General features: G+C 40.4%; 1 protein-coding gene across 2 annotated transcripts in view; it reads left to right on the top strand.

The window, feature by feature from the left end:
* The window catches only part of OtopLa (proton channel otopetrin-like a), a 130150-nt gene that overhangs the window by 24226 nt on the left and 85863 nt on the right, over positions 1 to 20061 (top strand). For both annotated transcript variants that reach the window (XM_019043864.2, XM_019043867.2), the window contains exon 2: positions 10410 to 10585. In XM_019043864.2, coding sequence (XP_018899409.1) covers positions 10418 to 10585 — 168 coding nt within the window. In that variant the 5' untranslated portion in view covers positions 10410 to 10417. The remainder of the gene's footprint in view (positions 1 to 10409; positions 10586 to 20061) is intronic.

The raw sequence follows: 20061 nt of genomic DNA, 5'->3' as shown, positions 1-20061 counted from the left end.
TATTTCACATTTTCAAGTGTCGGTTGTAATTGACACAATTTGGCAGGGCCGCCATGTTTGCGTGGACCTTCACCAGTCACCTGATTCAACGGCTTGTTTATCAATCACTATAACTTTGTACTGAATCAAAATAGAGCGTGCCAAAGCTGGAAAAAAGAAGTTTAATGCCTTTAAAATGAGGTAATGAAATTCTGTTAAAATTGGTGCTCTTTTATTTTAAAGGTGTTGCACATTTTAGGTATTTCTGATATCGACGTGAAATCCCCCATAAGTACATTTCAATTTTTGAAGGAGCGTTATTTATCCGTGAGTATTCAATTTTGCGAATAATAATCAGTCGTTGGCACCGACTAAGTACGAAAATACGAAAAAAAAAAAAAAAACAAGAACAAACCGAAGTTTGTAACCACGTAGTCCTTTAAAAATGGTCAGCACGGTCACTTTTGTTGGAACGATGACTGGGTCTCGGGCAAAGACGGTCCTTGCCCGGGCTTCGTCGACGATGCTCGTGTGTTTAGGGCATCTTGTGGTTATTACATTCAAGAGTGCGACTGCCCGAGAAAAGGGGGAGGGCGGTTCGGCCTATGCAATAGAGGGCAACGTTGCCTACGCGAGGCAGTTGATGTGAATGAACTTATAGCTAGAATTAAAGAAAACCGTCCCTTGGACGGCCTTACTGAGGTCAATTGAGGGGCCTTGGAGGACAAGGCGCACAAGTGCAGTTTTTGCCATTTCGGAAATTGCGTGTTGGAAGCTTTGAAATTACACGGACCCTTACGGCAGAATGAAAGTTGAAACTGACCTTTTGATGCTTAAAAATTGGACTTCGGGGGTGAATTTTTCACAGAATACGCATTAAGACCAGTTCGATTGCATTTAGCAAAAAGGAACCACAAGCATTCCATGGTCGCTAAGATTGTGCTAATTTTTCACCTTGCAAGTAGAAATTGATCATTTAAACAAGTTTTATATTTACTCCCAATAAACTATAAATTTAAGACGAAAATTACCTTCGGAAATTTAATTTTCTTCGCGATTTCTGTAAATTTTTCCAAAGTATTTTGGTTGCACAATCGGAGCAACATTGAAATGCCCTCGGTTCCATTTTGCAAAATACAGTCCAGTTGTATATGAAAGCATAATTATCTCATTTTTTTTAAAATCTGCTCTTATGCGCCTTGTCCTCCGAATCCCTCAGTTAGAAAAGCGGGAGTTCTTTTAAAAAATGATGCAGGTTTACAGACAGGCGACACTTTCATGCGTTTTCCGTGTAAATACAAATTGTCCATCAATTGTAAAGTTCGCGACGCGCATGAAAATCTATGAGCCCAAGCCGAAAAAATGAAGAAGAAAAAATCAGATGCCACTTTTCAAGCAGTTCCTGCTCGTCGAACGGTCGTAATTCAATATCAGACGTAGATCGCACTAAGACTGATCCGCGTAACGTCAGTGCTGATGAAGTAGTCTGCTAATGCCGTTGTAGTACGCGATTGGACTCGCTTAGGGTAAGTATTGTTTCTCTCATGTCCGGGCAATGCAAAGTTCCCGTAACCAATGTACAATGAAAGCATTACTTTTAGCCAGGAGTCCTTTTTATTAGTTTCCGTTGCATCGTGCACGAATCGTGCTCCACGTGAAATTCTGGTGAAGAAACATGCATCGGAGTGTTTAAATTCGTACCTTGTGTAATGGTTCACCTCAAAATGGCTCATGGCAAAACGAGGCAACGTTGGAATGCTCATACGGCGTCCAAACACAGCATAGGCTTTTTAAGCCCCATTATTCGATGCCGGGATTATTTTAACGCGAGTTCAAACACATTGCGGCCGGCGCGGCGTTAAACGCATTATTAGCTCCTGCAAAACCTTACGAATACTTCACGCATTGCATGCATAGCTTGGAGTGCGCGTTAATCTTTGTAATTTCTCTGCGTCAGGTTAGCACTAATAGGGTATGGCCTAGTTACCCCTCTGCCCAGGTACCCGACCTCACCTTACTTAAATAATGATAACCATATATTTTTCATTTAAGGGGCGGCCTAGTCTCTCGTATTGGAGGGGGGGTGTAACGGGGACACCCCCCCCCCCCCGTTTTTAAGTTTAAGCTTATATCAAAGACATAGAATCACGTAGACCGTGCGTCCGGCTTGGTTTTGTACGGGCGAAGCATGATACGTTTCTCGGAGCCCCATGATGGGCGGGCGGGGAAGGGGAGAGAGTGTGTGTCCTAGGCACTCGAGGAGACTATAGAGAGGCATTGGAGGATTCATTCGCGCGCTCGGTCTTTCACGAATATCTCGTTTAGAGTCCGTTATCAGACAAAAATCCTATGTATGAAGGCTTTAGAAAATTTAATTTTATAACCGAATAGCAATATTTCATTTTTCCGAACTAGTTATTAACCGAGAAAAAAAGCCTCATAATCCGACAAAAATTCACTGGAGCCGCTATTGCGCATGCGCAGATGTGCGCATTTGGGACACACGAACTCATCGGTGCCACCACTCATCGGTATGCGAATTTTCAAAAGTTGTCTCGCCTTCCGTAACACAGAATGCACGGTCTACGTGATTCAATGTCTTTGGCTTCTATGTAGTCAAACAAATTGAAACAAGAAGAAAGCCTGCACATCACACACATGTGCACAGGTGCATGTTTGGCTCCGCTGCGGAGCGCATATGCTCGACATCGCCGCGTCTGCGCCGGCGAGCATAGTAGGAAAAAGAGTATTTCGACGCTCGTCGTCCGCTCGAGTACCTGCGGTAATTTCATAATCACCGAAAACTGATGAATATTTAAAAAACTGACTGCAGTTAGGAGCTAAAAGGTTTGAAAGGAGAAAAGATTAGTCAACTACGGCTCTTCGTCTCACTGATTTTGGGGATACATCCTTCAGAGCTAAGAATGCTACAAAGGGTAAGGATGACTGCTGAATCATATCATCCAAGAAAGTAGTTGAACATTCTTTTGGAAAGTCAGGAATGAGAAGGGCGTGATTTTTACCCCCCTTCCTATTGGCATCGGTCTCCGCATCTCTCAAAGAAAAATGCATCAGCCAAACATTAGAGATAGGATTTTCATTGTCCTCACATAGACAGAGGTTGTAGATTCTATCAGAGGGTCGGAAGGGAGGGGAGGGGGTTGCTTCCCACCAATATGTGTCCGCCCTAGATTCACTCGACGAAAAAGCTGGGGAAACCCCATCCGACAGAACGGAGGAGTAGATTTTTCATAGAGCGTTATAGTCAATCAGCTTTCAGCGCTGGTATAGAGTGATTGATGTTTACAGACGTTCTATTCAGCGCTTTAACCCTTCCCTGAGAAGTGAGGACACCGAGGACACCATACACACAGAGGTCACTCTCATGGGAGAGATTAGGGCCCAAAAGTTTGAAAAGCTCCAGGAAAACCTTCACGGGCGGATATTGGAGGTTTCGGACTTTTTGCATCATCTTGACATCAATTGCTTTCATTTTTAACAAAAATCAAGGAAATCGATCCGGCGCGGCGGTTCCTCAGGATTGAGGATCATAAGATTTTGACCCTTACAGTTTTATTTATATAGGAGATTTTGACTAAGCTTGAGGTAAAGTCAACCTTCACGCCATCAGCGGAATTGAACAAGGTACACCCTTCTCCATGCGTTTAATATACTTTTTTCCTTGAAAATATTGGGCGTTTTTGTTTTGGTTCCAATCATTTATGAAGAGATCGATACGTTGATTTTTATTTTTACCGTTGCTGAAAAAAATATTCCAAGTATGGGGTATTTTAGTTGGGGGTCCTTTCATCCAAAAAGTATCCCCGAATCCCCTTCTAAATAGCCATGGTTTTTATGGATACATTTAATTATGCGTCGGCGACGAAATTAATGGTTGAACAATTTGGCAAACGATTCAAGACGCCTTGGACCTATTCTCCAAATGTTTCTGGAATGTTGACGTAAGCTTAAAAATGTACCATTCCTTCAATTAAGAAATATACGCTCCTCTGTTTTAGTAATTCCGCAAAAAACAACAAAAAAAACTAAGGTTCAAGACTTCGGCGTGATAACGTATCCCTTCACTTCTTAAAATTCTCCTACTGCAACTGGATTTCCGCGTTCCTTCCATTATATTAGTTATGTTTTCAAATTACCCCCCTTCACTTTTTTTTTTGGCTAGGGGGCGATGATGTCAACCCCTCCCCCCCTCCACCCCTTCGATAAATTATATTAGAGTGAGCGTGTCAAAGACAAACCCTGAACGTGGCCTCAAGAAGTGAATTTTTCGCGTCAATGTAACTTTTTTCGTGATTATATTTTAGGGGTAGGGGAAAGGATGTACGCCCATCCCCTTGCAACCTCTCACGAAAGGTCATGTAAATGTACTCTCCGAACAAACGCTATTTGTTTTCATTTTGCCGTCCATTTTTGCGCTTAACGCTACTTCAAAGAAGCAGCCGATCTCGACAGTTTTTGTAGGGCGGGTGGCCTCAGGAGCTCCCTCCGCCCCACGAGGGGTTAGGCCGCCCCTCAAATGAAAATATTATGCTCTACATGTTAAGCATAAACAATTATACGATATCACCAATCTTCTCCGCGTTATTGGCGAGAAATAGCGGGAAAACGGTCATTTTTGCGGGAAGTCACTCACAACTCTCCCGGATACAAGTTTCACGAGCTATATCAGGTTTGTCCTCTTGGAGTTTTGCTCTAAAATCATGCCTTTCCGTGAAAAATGGGAAAATTTACGGAAACATCGGAATTCTAAGCAACTTTGGAGGGTTAAAGGGGGGCTCCCCCCCCCCCCCCCCGATAGAATACGCACTAGAAAAATCTTATTCTGCTGATCGAGAGCTTCAAGAAAATCTCCTTTTTTAAATTCCGAGGGGAGGGGGGGAGGTGCGTCAAAAAAAATTAAAGTTTGAAATGTTACGCTCCCCAGGCGGCAATCGATGTCACTTGGTAAGAAAGCAAAATTAGTAAAAAAAAAAAAAAAAAAAAAAAAAAAAAAAAAAAAAAAAAAAAGTACTCACATTAATGAACAGTTAAGAAAAAAATACAAAAAACTTAGAACAGGAACTAAATTCAAACAGAATAGTATGGCGCATATTAGACTATGTTTCTTGCATAATTGAGGGGCTTGGCTGACAAGGCGCATAAATGCAGTTCTTGCTATTTAGAGAAATACGCATGTTTAAAGTTTCAAAATTACGCGGAACCTTACGGCGGAAAAGAAGTGTAAACTCACGTTTTGATGCTTTAAAGTTGGATCACAGCGGTAAATCTTTCGAAAAATATACTTTCAAACTAGTTCTTGCTGAGTTCATGAATATCTCAATTTTTCAAAAACTGCACTTACGCGCCTTGTCCTCCAAGCCCCTCAATTATCCTCGACAATTCAGAGAGAAGCTATCATTTATAAACATTGCCGGTTATCTTGGTAGATATTTGAACGTGATGGGTAGCAATGCCATTCTTCTTGTCGGATGGTTGTTGCCTTTTTGGGCTCTTCTGAGCTTTATGTTTTTACATGTCCATACTACATCGATGATGTGAATTAAGGCTATTTATAAATTGACGAAGGTTTTTTGCATAGTAGTCCAGGCGCCTGGTAGCTAAAAATGAGGCTACCTGGAATTTCGGGTACACAGCGATTTTTTTGGCTTACTTCATATTTTTTGGGTCGCTGAATCCGAATCTGAAGTTTCCTACCGCGTATCTGGTGAGCATTTTCCGCCATTTTGAAAAAATGGCTTTAAAAGGCCTTTTTTGGCGTTTTTTTATATAGCGGCTACGCATGAGAAATAGTCCTGGATTTAGTTAATGTTTTGAATAGCTGACATAATTTGGAAGAAAATGGTGTATATGTTACAGTAAGAACCCGAAATCCGTCAAACCTAGTTTTGACTAGTCGGAACTAGTTGCAATAAACCCCATTCGCTAAAACTAGTTTTTACTAGTGAATTCTAAAATTAACTAGGACCCTCACCGCCGTAACTAGTTCTAACTATTTTTTTTTTCAGTTGAAACTAGTTTTGACTGAAATTGATGGGTGAACACTAGAATTACCTGGTGAAAAGTGGTTTTGTAGGATTAATTTCTTTCGTTAGTTGAAACTAGTATTAACTAGAGAAAAGTAGAAGTAAGTTGAATTCGGATAATAGACCATTTATTATTCTGTTCAAGTTTTACATTTACTTATTCTGGCACGAGAGGCTATTGTGACATTTTGAGTTACATAACATGTTTTTCTTCTTGCAAGAACAACGATTCGAATTGCAAGATGTTTTGCATGTACACCTGACAAATCCTTGTCCAGATGTTGTGGAAGACTTTGTTGCTGCGGCACGGAGGGTAATTTTGGTCTCGGGAACTTGATCGGTTGTAAACTTGCGAGACGTTTCAAGCCGCAATCGGTCTCTTCCACCATGCCCCACTGCGATGTGCGCCGATTCAATAACATCGTAAATTTCCTCCATTGCTAAGTAATATTTTACAGGCTCTTCCCGCGTGACTAATTTTTTAGAATCGCCAATTTTTAAGACGTTAAATCTTTTGATCCGTCTATACTGCGCTGATGTTTTTTCAGGAGCAGCTATTGCCTCCTCCACCTGCTGTATAAGGGCCTCATATGATTCTGTAGGAATAGCATTAAAATGGTTGTCTTTACCTTCGTAGCATTCCTTCACCTTCTTCAAAAAGCACTCGCCGTCTTCTTACGCGGCCTCTCCTTCGGCCATGTCGCTTTCTTTTCAGTTACAACTAGTTTTGACTACTTCGTTAAAACCAGCGGTTAATTTCAGAATTCACTAGTAAAAACTAGTTTTGGCGAATGGGGTTTGTGGCAACTAGTTCTGACTAGTCAAAACTAGGTTTGACGGATTTCGGGTTCTTACTGTAACATATACAGATGCTGGGTTTGCTTAAAAATTGAGGAAGATACAGCATCGTGAACATTGCGCCCATTCACGTTTTCGCGGCGCACCTGTCAACGCGCGATCCGGCTTGCCGCGGTCAGCCAAGTTCCGAAGCGTTCCAAAGTTCCGAGATCCGAGGTTCCTCAATTTTTGAGGAAACCTAGCATATTCATATACCATTTTCTTCCAAATTATGTCAGCTATTCAAAACATTAACTAAATCCGGGACTCTTCTGAGAAACATGGGCAGATAATTTTTTTTTTTTCATTTTACAGACTATTGTTGACTATTACATGCTATTACCCACGTTATTTGGACTGAAATAAAAATTTAGGAGAACTTTGAATGTGCAAATTGCCTACATTTGTCCCAAATTTGCGTGTCCCCCGTGCCTGGTTCTTGACTTTAAATCGACGTTGCAGCATAACTAGAGTGATTATTTAAAAAAAATTTATCGGAGATGATAGGTAATGCTTTTGAATTTGAGAAAAAAAATATGTCAATTTCTTTTTGCTCCACCAATAACTTTTTCACGCGCTAGAATCATTGTCCCGAGCAACAATCAGGAGAGACATGGCAACGATGTAATAAGCTCTAAATGATTGCCGTAACGTTGAGGTTTTTCCAAAAACGACTTTTTTTGTTTTGATTGAATAGTTCACACGTCGCAGATGGCAAAAATTCTGAAATTCGCAAATTTTTGTGCAAAATTAACGCCATTAACGATGCCAAACAAAATGCTATACATGATAACCAGTAGGACGTTAAGCATACAGACACACACACTATTATCGTCGCTCCTCTGACGTAAGGGCGTATCTCGATTTTGACATGAGCCCTGGAAAGCATAGAGTTATATGGACAACAGGGTTCACGTTAAAATCGAGATACGCCCTTACGTCAGAGGAGCGACGTTATAAGCTCGTAAAATACTTTCGAAGTGTGCGTTATGGAAAATTTTCTCTTATTCCGATACTCTAGGATGTGCTACTAAATATTCTGTGAAAAAAAACACCAAAATTGTCTTTACTGTTCGAGATAAGCTTAAAAAACAGCTTATTTCCATCCTGTCCCATATGTTTCCATCCTGTCCCAGTTTAATGGGACAGAGTGGAAAACTGTTACAACTGAGACTTGCTTGTTAAAGCCCTGTAGGCGCTCTTTTCTACCGATTTAAGTGAAACTTGGTACACGGGGGTATTTTGCAATGGGGAACTCGAATTTTTAGTCGAATTTTGAAAATTCGAAAATCCAAGATGGCGGACATGACCTAAAATGCTATCGCAGCGCCTTATCAACTGAGACTTGTTTTTTTAAGCCCTGTAGGCACTCTTTTCGACCGATTTAAGTGAAACTTGGTACACGAAGGTATTTACAATGGGGAATTCGAATTTTTAGTCGAATTTTCAAAATTCGAAAATCCAAGATGGTGGACATAGCCTAAAATGCTATCTCAGTGCCTAATCAATCGATTTACGCGAAACTTGGTATCCGTGGGTATTTTTGAATGGGAAACTCGAATTTTTAGTCGAATTTTCAAAATTCGAAAATTCAAGATGGCGGACGTGGCCTAAAATGCTATCTCAGCATCTAATCAGTCGATTAAAGTGAAACTTGGTACCCGGGGGTATTTTTCAATGGGGAATTTGAATTTTTAGTCGAATTTTCAAAATTCAAAAATCTAAGATAGCGGACATGGCCTAAAATGCTATCTCAGCGCCTAATCAATCGATTTATGCGAAACTTGGTACCCGCGGGTATTTATGAACGGGGAACTCGAAATTTAGTCAAATTTCCGAGATTCGAAAATCTAAGATGGTGGCCGTGGCTTAAAACACTATCTCGGTGACTAATTAATCGATTTTAATGAAACTGGACCGGAAAACCTTGGTATTAGGAAAAGAAAGGAAATTTTAATAGGGGTGCAATACGGTTTCTTATGTATCTTAGGCTACGAAATTGAAAAATTCCTGGGTTTTGTCCATCGTGCACAGATTCTCCCGGAAAATTGACTCTTCTGAAAAGACAGGTTTTAAAGGAAAATTCCGATTTCTCCGGAAAAATTCCGAACTTTCCTAGGATAAATGCACTGATACACAGGTAAATGGAGGTGTTCTTCTGAATCAGCGCCAAAAATCTACTCCGAAACCATTGGCAAATCTTCCGGGGGGGGGGGGGGGGGAGAAAAAAAAAATTTGACCGGTATAACTGTTTTGTTAATGTAAGTCCTCAAACTTTTCCTGCCTTTATCTCCACTTCAGCGGGTTTACGCCTACTCGAAGTTTTAAAATTCGGTGTTTTTGATCCATTTTGTATTGCAATATTCCTAGACTTAAAAGCTTCTTCTCGTGTTAAAGGAAAACCGTGCGCATTTTGATAAACAGACGGAACTGTCTAAAAGGCAAGAAGAATAAGCTGCAGATATATTTCATGACGGATGAATTTTTTCTCAATTTTTTTGGTTCTGCAAGGGTTACATGTTTTCAATTATGCTTTAATTTAGTGCTAGACGATGCTTTTATGACAATTGTGTTCAATTTTTAATTATAAGAATTATATGTCACCTCTGAGGTGAAAATTTGGGAAATCGGGCAAAATTAGAGCAAATTTTGGGAAGTGATACACTTGACGGTGGAAATTCAGATTTAAGCCCAATTATTAAGCTCGACGAGCTATATTTCCGAAGTCTACACCTAATGATAGTCAAAATAAAGTTCGGTTTGCCCAAAAATTCACAAAAAAATTTTGGGAGAAAATAGAACCTGGAATTTGACTATTTAAATTCACCCAGGTACCGATTTGAGATATCGATGCGAAATCAATCGGTCTTCAGATTTCGTAATTGGACAGAATTGCCCTCGAATATTCTAGACCGGATGAAAAGAAACCAGTGAAATTTTCTAGAAAAAGCGTACAATGGTTCTCCTCTGCAAAAAAATTGAAATCTGATTGAAAATTGTCATTGAATACTTATTATTGGGAGTTTTTCTCTCCGTTTTACTAGAGTCCCTTTATACCCAGACTTAAGACAACTCGATTATCAGCTGACTAGCAGCCGGCCTTGGCTGGCCATGGAGGCCGAAACGAGTGCACCCAAAGGAACGATATTGAGGGATAAGGATCAGGAATCCTGCGATGTCTGTCTCACAAAAACAACAACATCAACAAATTGATCAATTAAAAAGAAAATGAGATTGGTTTGTAAATAATTTCTTCATCTATTTTCATTTTGGACTGATGGAAATAACAATTTACTCTTGGTAAACCACAATTAGTTAAAATTTTCATTATTCTGGTTCATATTCGAGGTACCGCCATCTTGGTGCACTCGTTTCGGCCTCCATGAGCGAGAACCAATCAGAATTGGATTTTTTTTAGGCCACTTTCAGCCCAACCCTGGCCCAACCAAAAGTGAGTTGTGTTAACTCTGGGTGTAAAGGGACTCTACGTTTTACCCAATCAGTGCCTTAATTTACCAGATTATGCCTCAATTTTTCCTCCTTTTACAGTGCGTGAAATGCAGCGTTGTCCTTATATTCACGAAATGAAGGAACGACTGCTATCCCAAAGTAGTAATCCTGAGATTTTACGCATGGATATGTCCGACAAGCATGAATCTCGAAGGGATGTGCATAGTTATTCTATATCACATCATGACTATGGTGGTATTGAAACTGTTGTCAAGGTAAGTGCCATTTCTCATTTTTGGACTTTGTTTCATAATGCATCATGCTTAAACTAACATATTCGCAAAGGCGTGGAAAATTGTTTCTACAGATCTTGGATGAGTTTCAAAAATATGATCAGTATCTCTTATTTATTGATGTAGGCATTTTAGGTTTAAAATACTTGGAGGTAAGCCTCCTGGCCGATACAGGGCCCATTCTCACAGGAGCGCTTCGCGGACACCTTGTGGGTTAAAAGTAGAGTGGGCTCATCTAGGGTGCATATTCATTCATACAGGGTTATCCAAAAGTCACCTACCACCCGTGTAACTTTTTTCCATGTTGAGATAGAAGTTTGAAACTTTGGCAATGTTCCTCGGTCTGAAGTAGCAACTTTTTGGTCCCCCCAAAATTTAGGAGGTGGAAAAATTTTAGGTGGTCCCTTAGGAGGGTGGGGGCTAACTTTTTTTTTTCAAATCGCAAACCCCCCCTCCCTTTGTGATACCTCATTCGAAAGATAATAAAAAATGAAAATTTTTGGCGCAAACCGCAGGTCAAAATGTTGATTTTTGACAAAATGGCGGCCGGTCAAAGTTCAAAATGGCGGAACTTTGATGTCTCCGTTTTTTATCGGCGGATTGGTCTGAAACTCAGAATTCTAGGGTTTCCGCGACGAAAAAAACGATTCTGGCATTAGTTTTCCAGAAATGTCAGTCCTTTTCAAAATGGCGGCGGTTAAAATGGCGGCTTAGAGCGGGAAGTGGATATTTAGGCTGCTTATCGTCGGATTTGTATGAGACTTGGTATCCGAGGGTATACCGGCATCGGCACGAGAAGAACGAATCTTTCATTGGATTTTTGAAATTTTTAGAAACTTTAAAAGTGCGGCAAAAATGCGAATGGAGGATGCGGATTTTCCGTTATTTTTCCGCTACCATTTTGACGATATTCAGTGTTTAAAAAATCTACCGGAAGATTAATTTTTTTCGAGCCAAAAACCACCAGAGTACTGACTTTTGTGCAAATCCATCGGTCAACAGCCTTGATATGGATTTTCCGTCATTTTCTCGCCGCCATTTTAAAGTTTTTAAAAATTTCAAAAATTCAATGAGAGATTCGTTCTTTTTGTGCCAAAACACCCCCGGATACCGAGTCTCATACAAGTCTGACGATAAGCAGCCTAAATATCTATTTCCCGCTCTAAGCCGCCATTTTGAAAAGGACTGACATATCTGGAAAATTAATGCCAGAATCGTTTTTCTCGTCCCGGAAACCCTAGGATTTCGTGCAAATCCATCGGTCAACAGCCTTGATATGGATTTTCCGTCATTTTTTCGCCGCCATTTTAAAGTTTTTAAAAATTTCAAAAATTCAATGAGAGATTCGTTCTTTTTGTGCCGAAACACCCCCGGATACCGAGTCTCATACAAGTCCGACGATAAGCAGCCTAAATATCCACTTCCCGCTCTAAGCCGCCATTTTGAAAAGGACTGACATATCTGGAAAACTAATGCCAGAATCGTTTTTCTCGTCCCGGAAACCCTAGGATTCTGAGTTTCAGACCAATCCGCCGATAAAAAACGGAGGTGTCAAATTTTCGCCAATTTGAACTTTGACCGGCCGCCATTTTGTCCAACGAAATTTAAGGTGATTAAATTTGACCGTTTCAATTTCGTTTTTTTTTAACTTTTCCCGAAATTTGGGGACTTGCCAACGTAATTTTGAACTGATTTTGACCTTACTGAGATAATGTGGAGGCAAATCTAGGGGAAATTGGCTTATTTCGCGGGAAAATTGAATGACCTTTGAATTGACGTATTGGGGGGTCCGAGCCCCCCCCCCCTTAAAATTAAATCGAAGTGATTTCTGCAATTTTTACTTAAAAGCGGACACAATTTGGTAAATTTTCCCGTTTTATTTTTTTCTCTACGATAATTTGAACTTGAGTTATGATTTTTTGAAAATAGGTCAAATTTGACCTTTGACCTATCATAACTCGGTCAAAAATTAAGATATTGATCTGCGGTTTGCGCCAAAATTCTTAGTTTTTTATGCTCTTTCGAATGAGGTATCACAAGATAGGGGTTGCCATTTGAAAAAAAAAGTTGGGGGCCCCCCGCGCCCCCCCCTGAGGGGGACCAAAATTTTGACCCCCCCCCCCCAAAATGGTCTCCTTTGAGATAGGAACATTCCCAAACTTTCATTACCCTAGCTCAATTCGTTCAAAAGTTAGCAGGGGTGGGACGGACTTTTGGTACACCCTGTATATTATACGCTCCGAGACCTCCGAAATTTGCATATCTGGTAACGCTTGGTTCCAGCGTTCTACCGGGTCGATTTTCATGATTTTTGCTGCTATCGACAGGCAACTGTATCTAGAGGATCCCGCTCTATTCAGATTTTCAAAATATGACCCAGGTTTTATGTATATTACGTCGCAAAGTTGCAAATTATCCCATTGAAACAATTTAACTTTTTATTTTTTCCATCGTTCGTTGGAGCGTTCTACTGGGTCGATTTCCACGATTTTTGCGGTTATCAATGGGTGATAGTCCCTAGATGAGCCTGCTCGAATCAGGTTTTAGAAATAGGACCCAGGTTTCTTTTTATATAAGAGTAGTCCAGGGAGCTTAAAAAGAGGGGCAAAATTTGAATTTCAAGTCAACGGAAAAATTTAATGGAAAATTAAACCAAGCTGGAAATTCTGAATCTTGTTCTGTTAGTAGCGTAAGGGGATCAAAGGTATGCTCCTTTGCTACAGACTATCCAACAGCGACGAAACGCTCCGTTCCGTTCGTCCCGTTTCATTTCAGCCTTAGCGCGAAGTTTGAAATAACTGCCGATTTTTTCATTCGATTCTAATCGGTCCAATCGCTCCCGGCCAGAAGGAGAATGGCCAAATGAGAGTCGAGTATAAAAATCTTTTTATTTTTTATGGGGGGCCTTACAGAACGCGAAGCGCCCTCTGTGGGTTGGGCCGCGTAGCAGCTAGGGAGCATAGCCCCTAGTACATATATATTACGGAACGGAACGGTACATATATATAATATCAGTCGTTGTCGACCTCCGCAGGTCGTCATCGGGTGATGGTGGGATTCTAACCTCACTCTTGAATACTCGGGATTGATTGATTGTTTACATTGTTACTAACTACTTCTCACGTGGCGATTTTCGTGCTATATCCTTTCCTAATCACCTAAAAGTTGGTCATTGGTACTTGTTCATTCAGCTAAATATCACTACAATAATGCCTATTGTATTTTCTATGATAACACTCACTAATTTGGTATAATAATTACAGTGCCTGCTGTGATTTGTAATAAGGTTTCAAATTATAATTTTTATAATTTGTAAGATATTTTACAGATGAAAAATTCGTTGTTGAAGATAATTTTCCTGTAATGCCCTGTTTATCCTCTTTTGAAAAGTTTTCAAATTATAATTTATATTTTATAAATTATTTCATATTTTCCGCCGGTTTTTAATGGTGACGACTGCTAGAGCTCCCTGCGAGCATCATCCGAACTAAATTTTAAGAAAGGACGCTTGATGGCGCTCTGATGTCATCAGAAATTCAGCTTATTCGTGATTAGACAACCGATACGTGACCTTGACGGTAGGCGGGAACATCAACAACACCACTTTGATGTCATTACTCTCTTGTGATGCTGAAACAAAATAGCACTTTTAAGACCGTGAAACCTTTGGCAGATTAAAAATAATGTCTGTTCCTGGGAGGGGGCTGGGGAGGTAAAGTTGATTTTTTGATTTACCAACATAATCCCACGCGACAAAATCCCGTGGAGATAATCCCGCCAAAAATTCGCCATAAATGAAACAGTAAAATACATCGATAAAAGTGAGAAAAACCTTTCATTGTTCCATGTTCCATGAGCTGATCCTTGTGAGTTTTGTGACGAGAGTATTGGAAAATTTGTTGCGCGACCGAGTGTAATAAAAGAATAGAGCGGGTGTGTAGCTGTAGAGCCCTCGTGAAAATGATGAAAAAATTAAAATTAACAGAATTTAGTTCAGAATTTAGCATAAGTTCTTTACGATACCGCGCAAGAACTCGTCTATTGTGCAGTTTTGGAAGTCGGCGCAGATAGTTTCAAGCCGTTACGTAAAATCGCGGTACTTTTTTTGTTGCGGAGGAAGGGGTTTCCCGGCAACAACATCTTCAATTTTTTTTTCTGCACACTTATTCCTCTTTTTTAAATGCATTTACTACCCTCCATATAGATGGGTGCTTGGCGTTAAGAATTGCGGCTAGCGCGTTGTGCCAACCTTCGACGGGGTTATTGGTGCGAGGCGGTCCACCCGCGACTGATAGAAAACAGTTCCACATTTCAATCGGAAAAAGAGGTTTTCGCATACGCCCGCGCTTGTTGAAGCACCCAATCCACGTATCTTCGAAGTAGTTAACTAAAACGGCTAGGAGGTCTTCGTTTTTTTTGCATGTATAAAATTCAGTTTAAGTTCTAGTAAAACCATTTTTCGAAGTCATTAAGGACTTTCGCGCGCTCTCGCATTGGTTGCAACGTGACTGGTCAGATAATGTTTACATCCGAAACTACTGGGGCGTCTCCTTATCACCTATTTTCACCTTTCTTTGCGGACTCTCCGTCGTTGCCAAGCCTCATGCGCATTCATATAAAGCTACGGAACCTTAGGCGCGTCTGTCCACAGCGTCCTGGACGCCGGCGGAAAACTCTGCTACCGAGTCGAGGGCGAGAAGACGCTCACATTTCGGAGCACGGCACCTTAGGAGCGGAATTCGTGGATTTTTTCCGCTCTGTCCGCTGTTAATTTCTCGAATTTTCGTTGATCGGACAGTATGCTCTGGGCCGCGAAAATGGCTGGACGCGCTTTTTTTTAGGAGGGTGTGGATTCGATCGACAAAAATCGACCGAAAAATAAAAACGTGAATCGATTGACACTGATTCGATGAAAAAATTACCAAAAAACCGGTGTCGATTCGATCGACAAAAAACGTGGATCGATAGACGAGAAATGATTGACAATTAAAAGAAAAACCGGTATCAAGTCAATCGACATGAATCGATCGAAAAACCAAAACGTGAACCGATCGACGAAATTCTTTCGATTCACAACTTGGTCGATCAATTCACGGGTTTGTCGTCCTGGACGCCGCGGACAGACGCGCCTAAGGTTCCGTACCTTAAGGTGATTCGATGGACGCCATATTTTGTGTCAGAACGAAGTACGATATATCGCATCAATTGGTTCTATTTTTTCAGCTACTCGTCATTTTTCTCCAATTTTGAGATCGCAATTCTGTTGTCAGGAGACTAAAGCACTCACTTACCGATTTTAACAAAAAAATTCAACGTAATAAAGGCGTGGTTTTTTCAGAGAGAAAACATTGCATTCGATACTGATATCGAAACTGCACTCGAATGCGATGTTTTTTCTCTAAAAAAACCACGCCTTTATTACGTTGAATTTCTTTGTTAAAATTGGTAATTGAGTGCTTTAGTCTCCTGACAACAGAATTGCGATCTTAAAATTGGAGAAAAATGACGAGTGGCTGAAAAAATGGAACCAATTGGTGCGATATATCGTATGCCTTTCTGACACAAAATATGGCGTCCATCGAATCACCTTAAGAACGCGGGATTTTCATACGGAGGGATTTCGTCGCGCAGGATTTTATTGGCACACCGATTTTTTTCCAAGAACCGGCTAGCCCCCCCCCCCCCCCCCCCCCCTCGCATGACAGAATCGTGTAATCCAGCCCTACCGAGCGTCGACGATGCAGGACCCACCCGCAGACGGAAAGCCCGAGGGACGAGTGGAAAGGTACGAAGTTCGCGTTACAAAGCAGGGGTCGAAAATACGGTCTTCTGAAGCGCAGCGCCCGCCCCTTCGGAGAGGTCGGAGTCGGGAATTCCCGGAACTTTTACGCCGGCCGCCCGGTCACGCCCGCGTGCCTAATCCCGAGTCGAAATGACGAACGAGGCACGAACGAGGTGATTTTCCTTATAAAGACCCTCAAGGGTTGCAGCTGCAGCAACCCTTCCGGAGGATCGGACCGCGAAACCCCGCATGGGGCCAGAGATCTCATAGAGTACAATAGAGTCGCAATGTTCTGGAGCGCCGATGAAGTCTCTTTATGAGGCTGTTTTGTACAGTTCCCCTGAGACTAGTGTGCGGCGACTGGCGATGCCGTATGCGCGGGGTCCCAGCCCCGGTCTTCGCTCTGCAAATGGGTAACGTTGCATGGTGTCAACGGTCATGATGTCAACAAACCAAAAATCTTATCATGAGGTCAACGATTGTTGACGTGCTCAGGCAGTAAAACGTAAAGATGGGCCCTGAGCATGGTGTCAACGATCACAGTGTAAACAAACAAAAAAATATCTTCCTCACAAGTAAAAGTAAAAAATTAAGTCTACAGGAGAGGTTTTGGTCACGTTTAGTTCAAGTAGGTTAGGTTAGGACAGGTAAGGTTAAGTAGGGTAAGATCTAGGAAAGTTTGGTTCAGTGAAGTTGGGTTGGATTAGGTTTGGTAAATTAGGGTAAGTTTAGGTTAGAGTAAATAACACAAGAAAAATAAGATTTGAAATTTGCAAGATGTTATGGAGGGAAGTTTTAAGTTTCGTTGACACCGTGATCTTTGACTCCATGATTATCTTTCATAGGAGTCAGAATTATTAGTTTTTTGATGATCATGGTGTCATTAAAAACTTAGAAAAACTGTTTGTTGACACCATGATCGTTGATCCCATGCTCCGTAATCTGAAATTACAGGTATAACATTTACCAGCCGTTCTGGACGCGCTTTGCGCGTCCGTCACGGCCAGCCAAGGGGCTGCGCCCCCTGGACCGCCGATCACTCGCTACGCGAGTGACATTCGGCTCGCTCCGGGAGCCATTTTTCTCAGTGATTAGACATTTGATCACTAAGATGTATACCTACATTTTGGAGACTCTGGAGGCAAAAATGATCTTGTCGCAGAACCTTGTTGCCGGAGCGTGCCATCATTTATACATGAATAGATGTATGGAGATGAAGCGATGATGGGGATCGATCGTTTCTTCAAAAACGCATTTGACTGGGACGTCATCCCATCAGGTGGAAGAAAAAGACAATCCATGGACCTCCTCCCGCGATTTGACTTGCTTTTTTTTTTTTTTTTTTTTTTTTTTTTTTTTATTAGTGTTAAGCGAACTTTCACAATGAAATTATACACTTTGTTTCTAAATTCAAAATAAATGTGTGAGTACAAACGACCGGGTAGTCTGTAACTTATCTAAATGGTTAGAAATAATTGGTTACTAAAATTAATGGTTCAAACCAAGGGGCTGGCCAGTTCCCACGGTTTCACCCGTTTGACAGGGTTCATGCAAGCTTGAAAAGTGCTTGAAAAGTGCTTGATTTTAAAAAAAAAATTCAAGGCCTTGAAAGTGCTTGATTTTTTGGAAAGTGCTTGAAAACGTGCTTGAATTTCTCAGATCCACTTTTCGGAGGTCAAATGAGAAAGCATTCGACTTTTCAGACGTACGCTGGAAAGTATTAAAACGTGTTGAAATTGAAACGAGAACTACTCTGCTGAGTTGCCTGCTCAGTCTTTCGTCGCTGCTGAAAGTGGCTGAAAAAGATAACTTTGATCTAATTACTGGCGCTATTAGATTTTACAAGAATGTCTTGTCAAAAATTTTAGAAAAATCTCCAATATCACATGCCTTAGTTCGAAATTTGTCCTGTTTGGATCCGAGAAGTATGATTCACCTAGATGCAGATTCTTCTCCTGTTAGTCGGTCAGCTGTTTGCAAGAAGAAAATGAGGTCTGTCTTAAATACATTGTGTGATTGTAAAATAGTCGTAGCTGGTAAAGTTGATATTATTCTTGATGGATTTGATTCATTTTATCAAAACGTTGTCTTAAAGAAAGCTGTCACCTTTGCACACTATGAGCCTTATAAAGAGAAGTCAAGAGTTGATGAGTTTTATATTAACTTTATGGACAAGGATGAATACAAAAATTTATGGAAAGTTGTCAAAATAACTCTACTCTTAAGTCATGGACAAGCATCAGTGGAGAGAGGTTTTAGTGTAAATAAAAACCTAGAAGTAGAAAATTTAAAGGAGCAGTCCTACATAGCACAGCGTTATGTACATGAGTTTACCGATGAAATGGAGAGCTTATCCAGTATGGTAATAACCAAAGAGTTAAGACAAAGTGTATCAGGTGCTCGCAGTAGATATGCTACCTATTTTGAGGAAGAAAAGAAAATCAAGGCTCTCACAGCTATTAAAAATGAAAAGTCAGAAAAAACAAAATCTCTACAAGAGAGAAAAAGACGCTTATGTGAAGATGTAAAGACCTTAGAAAAAGGTGCAGACGACCTGGCAGAACAAGCTGAAAAGAAGCAAGATCTCTCATTAATTGTTAAGTCTAATAGTTTCCGCCAAAGTGCCAAAAGAAAAAAAGAAGAGTTAGCAATCGTTGAAGGAGAAATTTCGAAACTCTCCAAACAGTTGTGAAAAAGAACCATAAGTCTCGGTTAAAATCTATAACTTTTTAAACTGCTTGTAAAAACATTTTTCTTCATACCTACATTTATTTAATTTCACATTAACATTTTTTTCTTTTTACTTCTGGTTTTTTTACCTTATTTTTTTTTCAATGATGTGGGTCCATTATCTTCTTGAAAGTGTTTTTTTTCTTCTCTCGTCCGGTTTTTTAGTGTTCATAAAGACTCTTTTTTCAAATGATGTGCCGTTCCATACTCCAGACATACTCCTTATGTGTAGCTTCAAATTAAGAAATCCCACTTTTAAAATTCAAATATTTTTACAATAGTGAAAGACTATCAGAAAACATCTTGCTTCAGCTTTATCAAGAATGAATCTTCAATTTTGAGCTTCTTGTCCAAGTACCCTACTATTCTCATGAATTTAATCCATCGGGTAGCATGCAGATTTTCTATTAACTCTTTCATAAGTTGCACCATCTTCAGCCCATCTTATACCTATCGATATCCATCGGATTTAACCCATCGGATAGCATGCAGATTTTCTATTAACTCTTTCATAAGTTGCACCATCTTCAGCCCATCTTATACCTATCGATATCCATCACTTCTTAATGATTAACGTTGTCTCAATGAATATGAAAGTAAGATATTTATTTATTATTATCATTTATTTTTAAACCAACGTTTTGAATAAATTGGAATAAAACATTCAGGTGTAAGTATGGATGGGTAGTTGGTCGAAAACTTATGCGGTGAGCCAGGATTTTACTTTTTTCTGCTTAGAATTTAGAGGTATTTACTTACTGGGTTGTCAGTATTGGTACTGACACTTGGGATGGTCTTTCATTTATACATCCGTGTATTTTTTAATTAGAGGAAAATACTCATTTTAGTTGGTTGTTGATATCTGTCTCGCTATTAGGAGTTTTTATGTCAAAGGTCCTGTGGAAAAATTTCTTGAATCTCGCGCAAAACTGCTTCCAAAAGGCTC

This window comes from Bemisia tabaci, chromosome 2, assembly GCF_918797505.1.
Source record: "Bemisia tabaci chromosome 2, PGI_BMITA_v3".
In the NCBI taxonomy this organism is placed as follows: domain Eukaryota; kingdom Metazoa; phylum Arthropoda; class Insecta; order Hemiptera; family Aleyrodidae; genus Bemisia; species Bemisia tabaci.
This window is presented reverse-complemented; position numbering and strand designations above follow the sequence as displayed.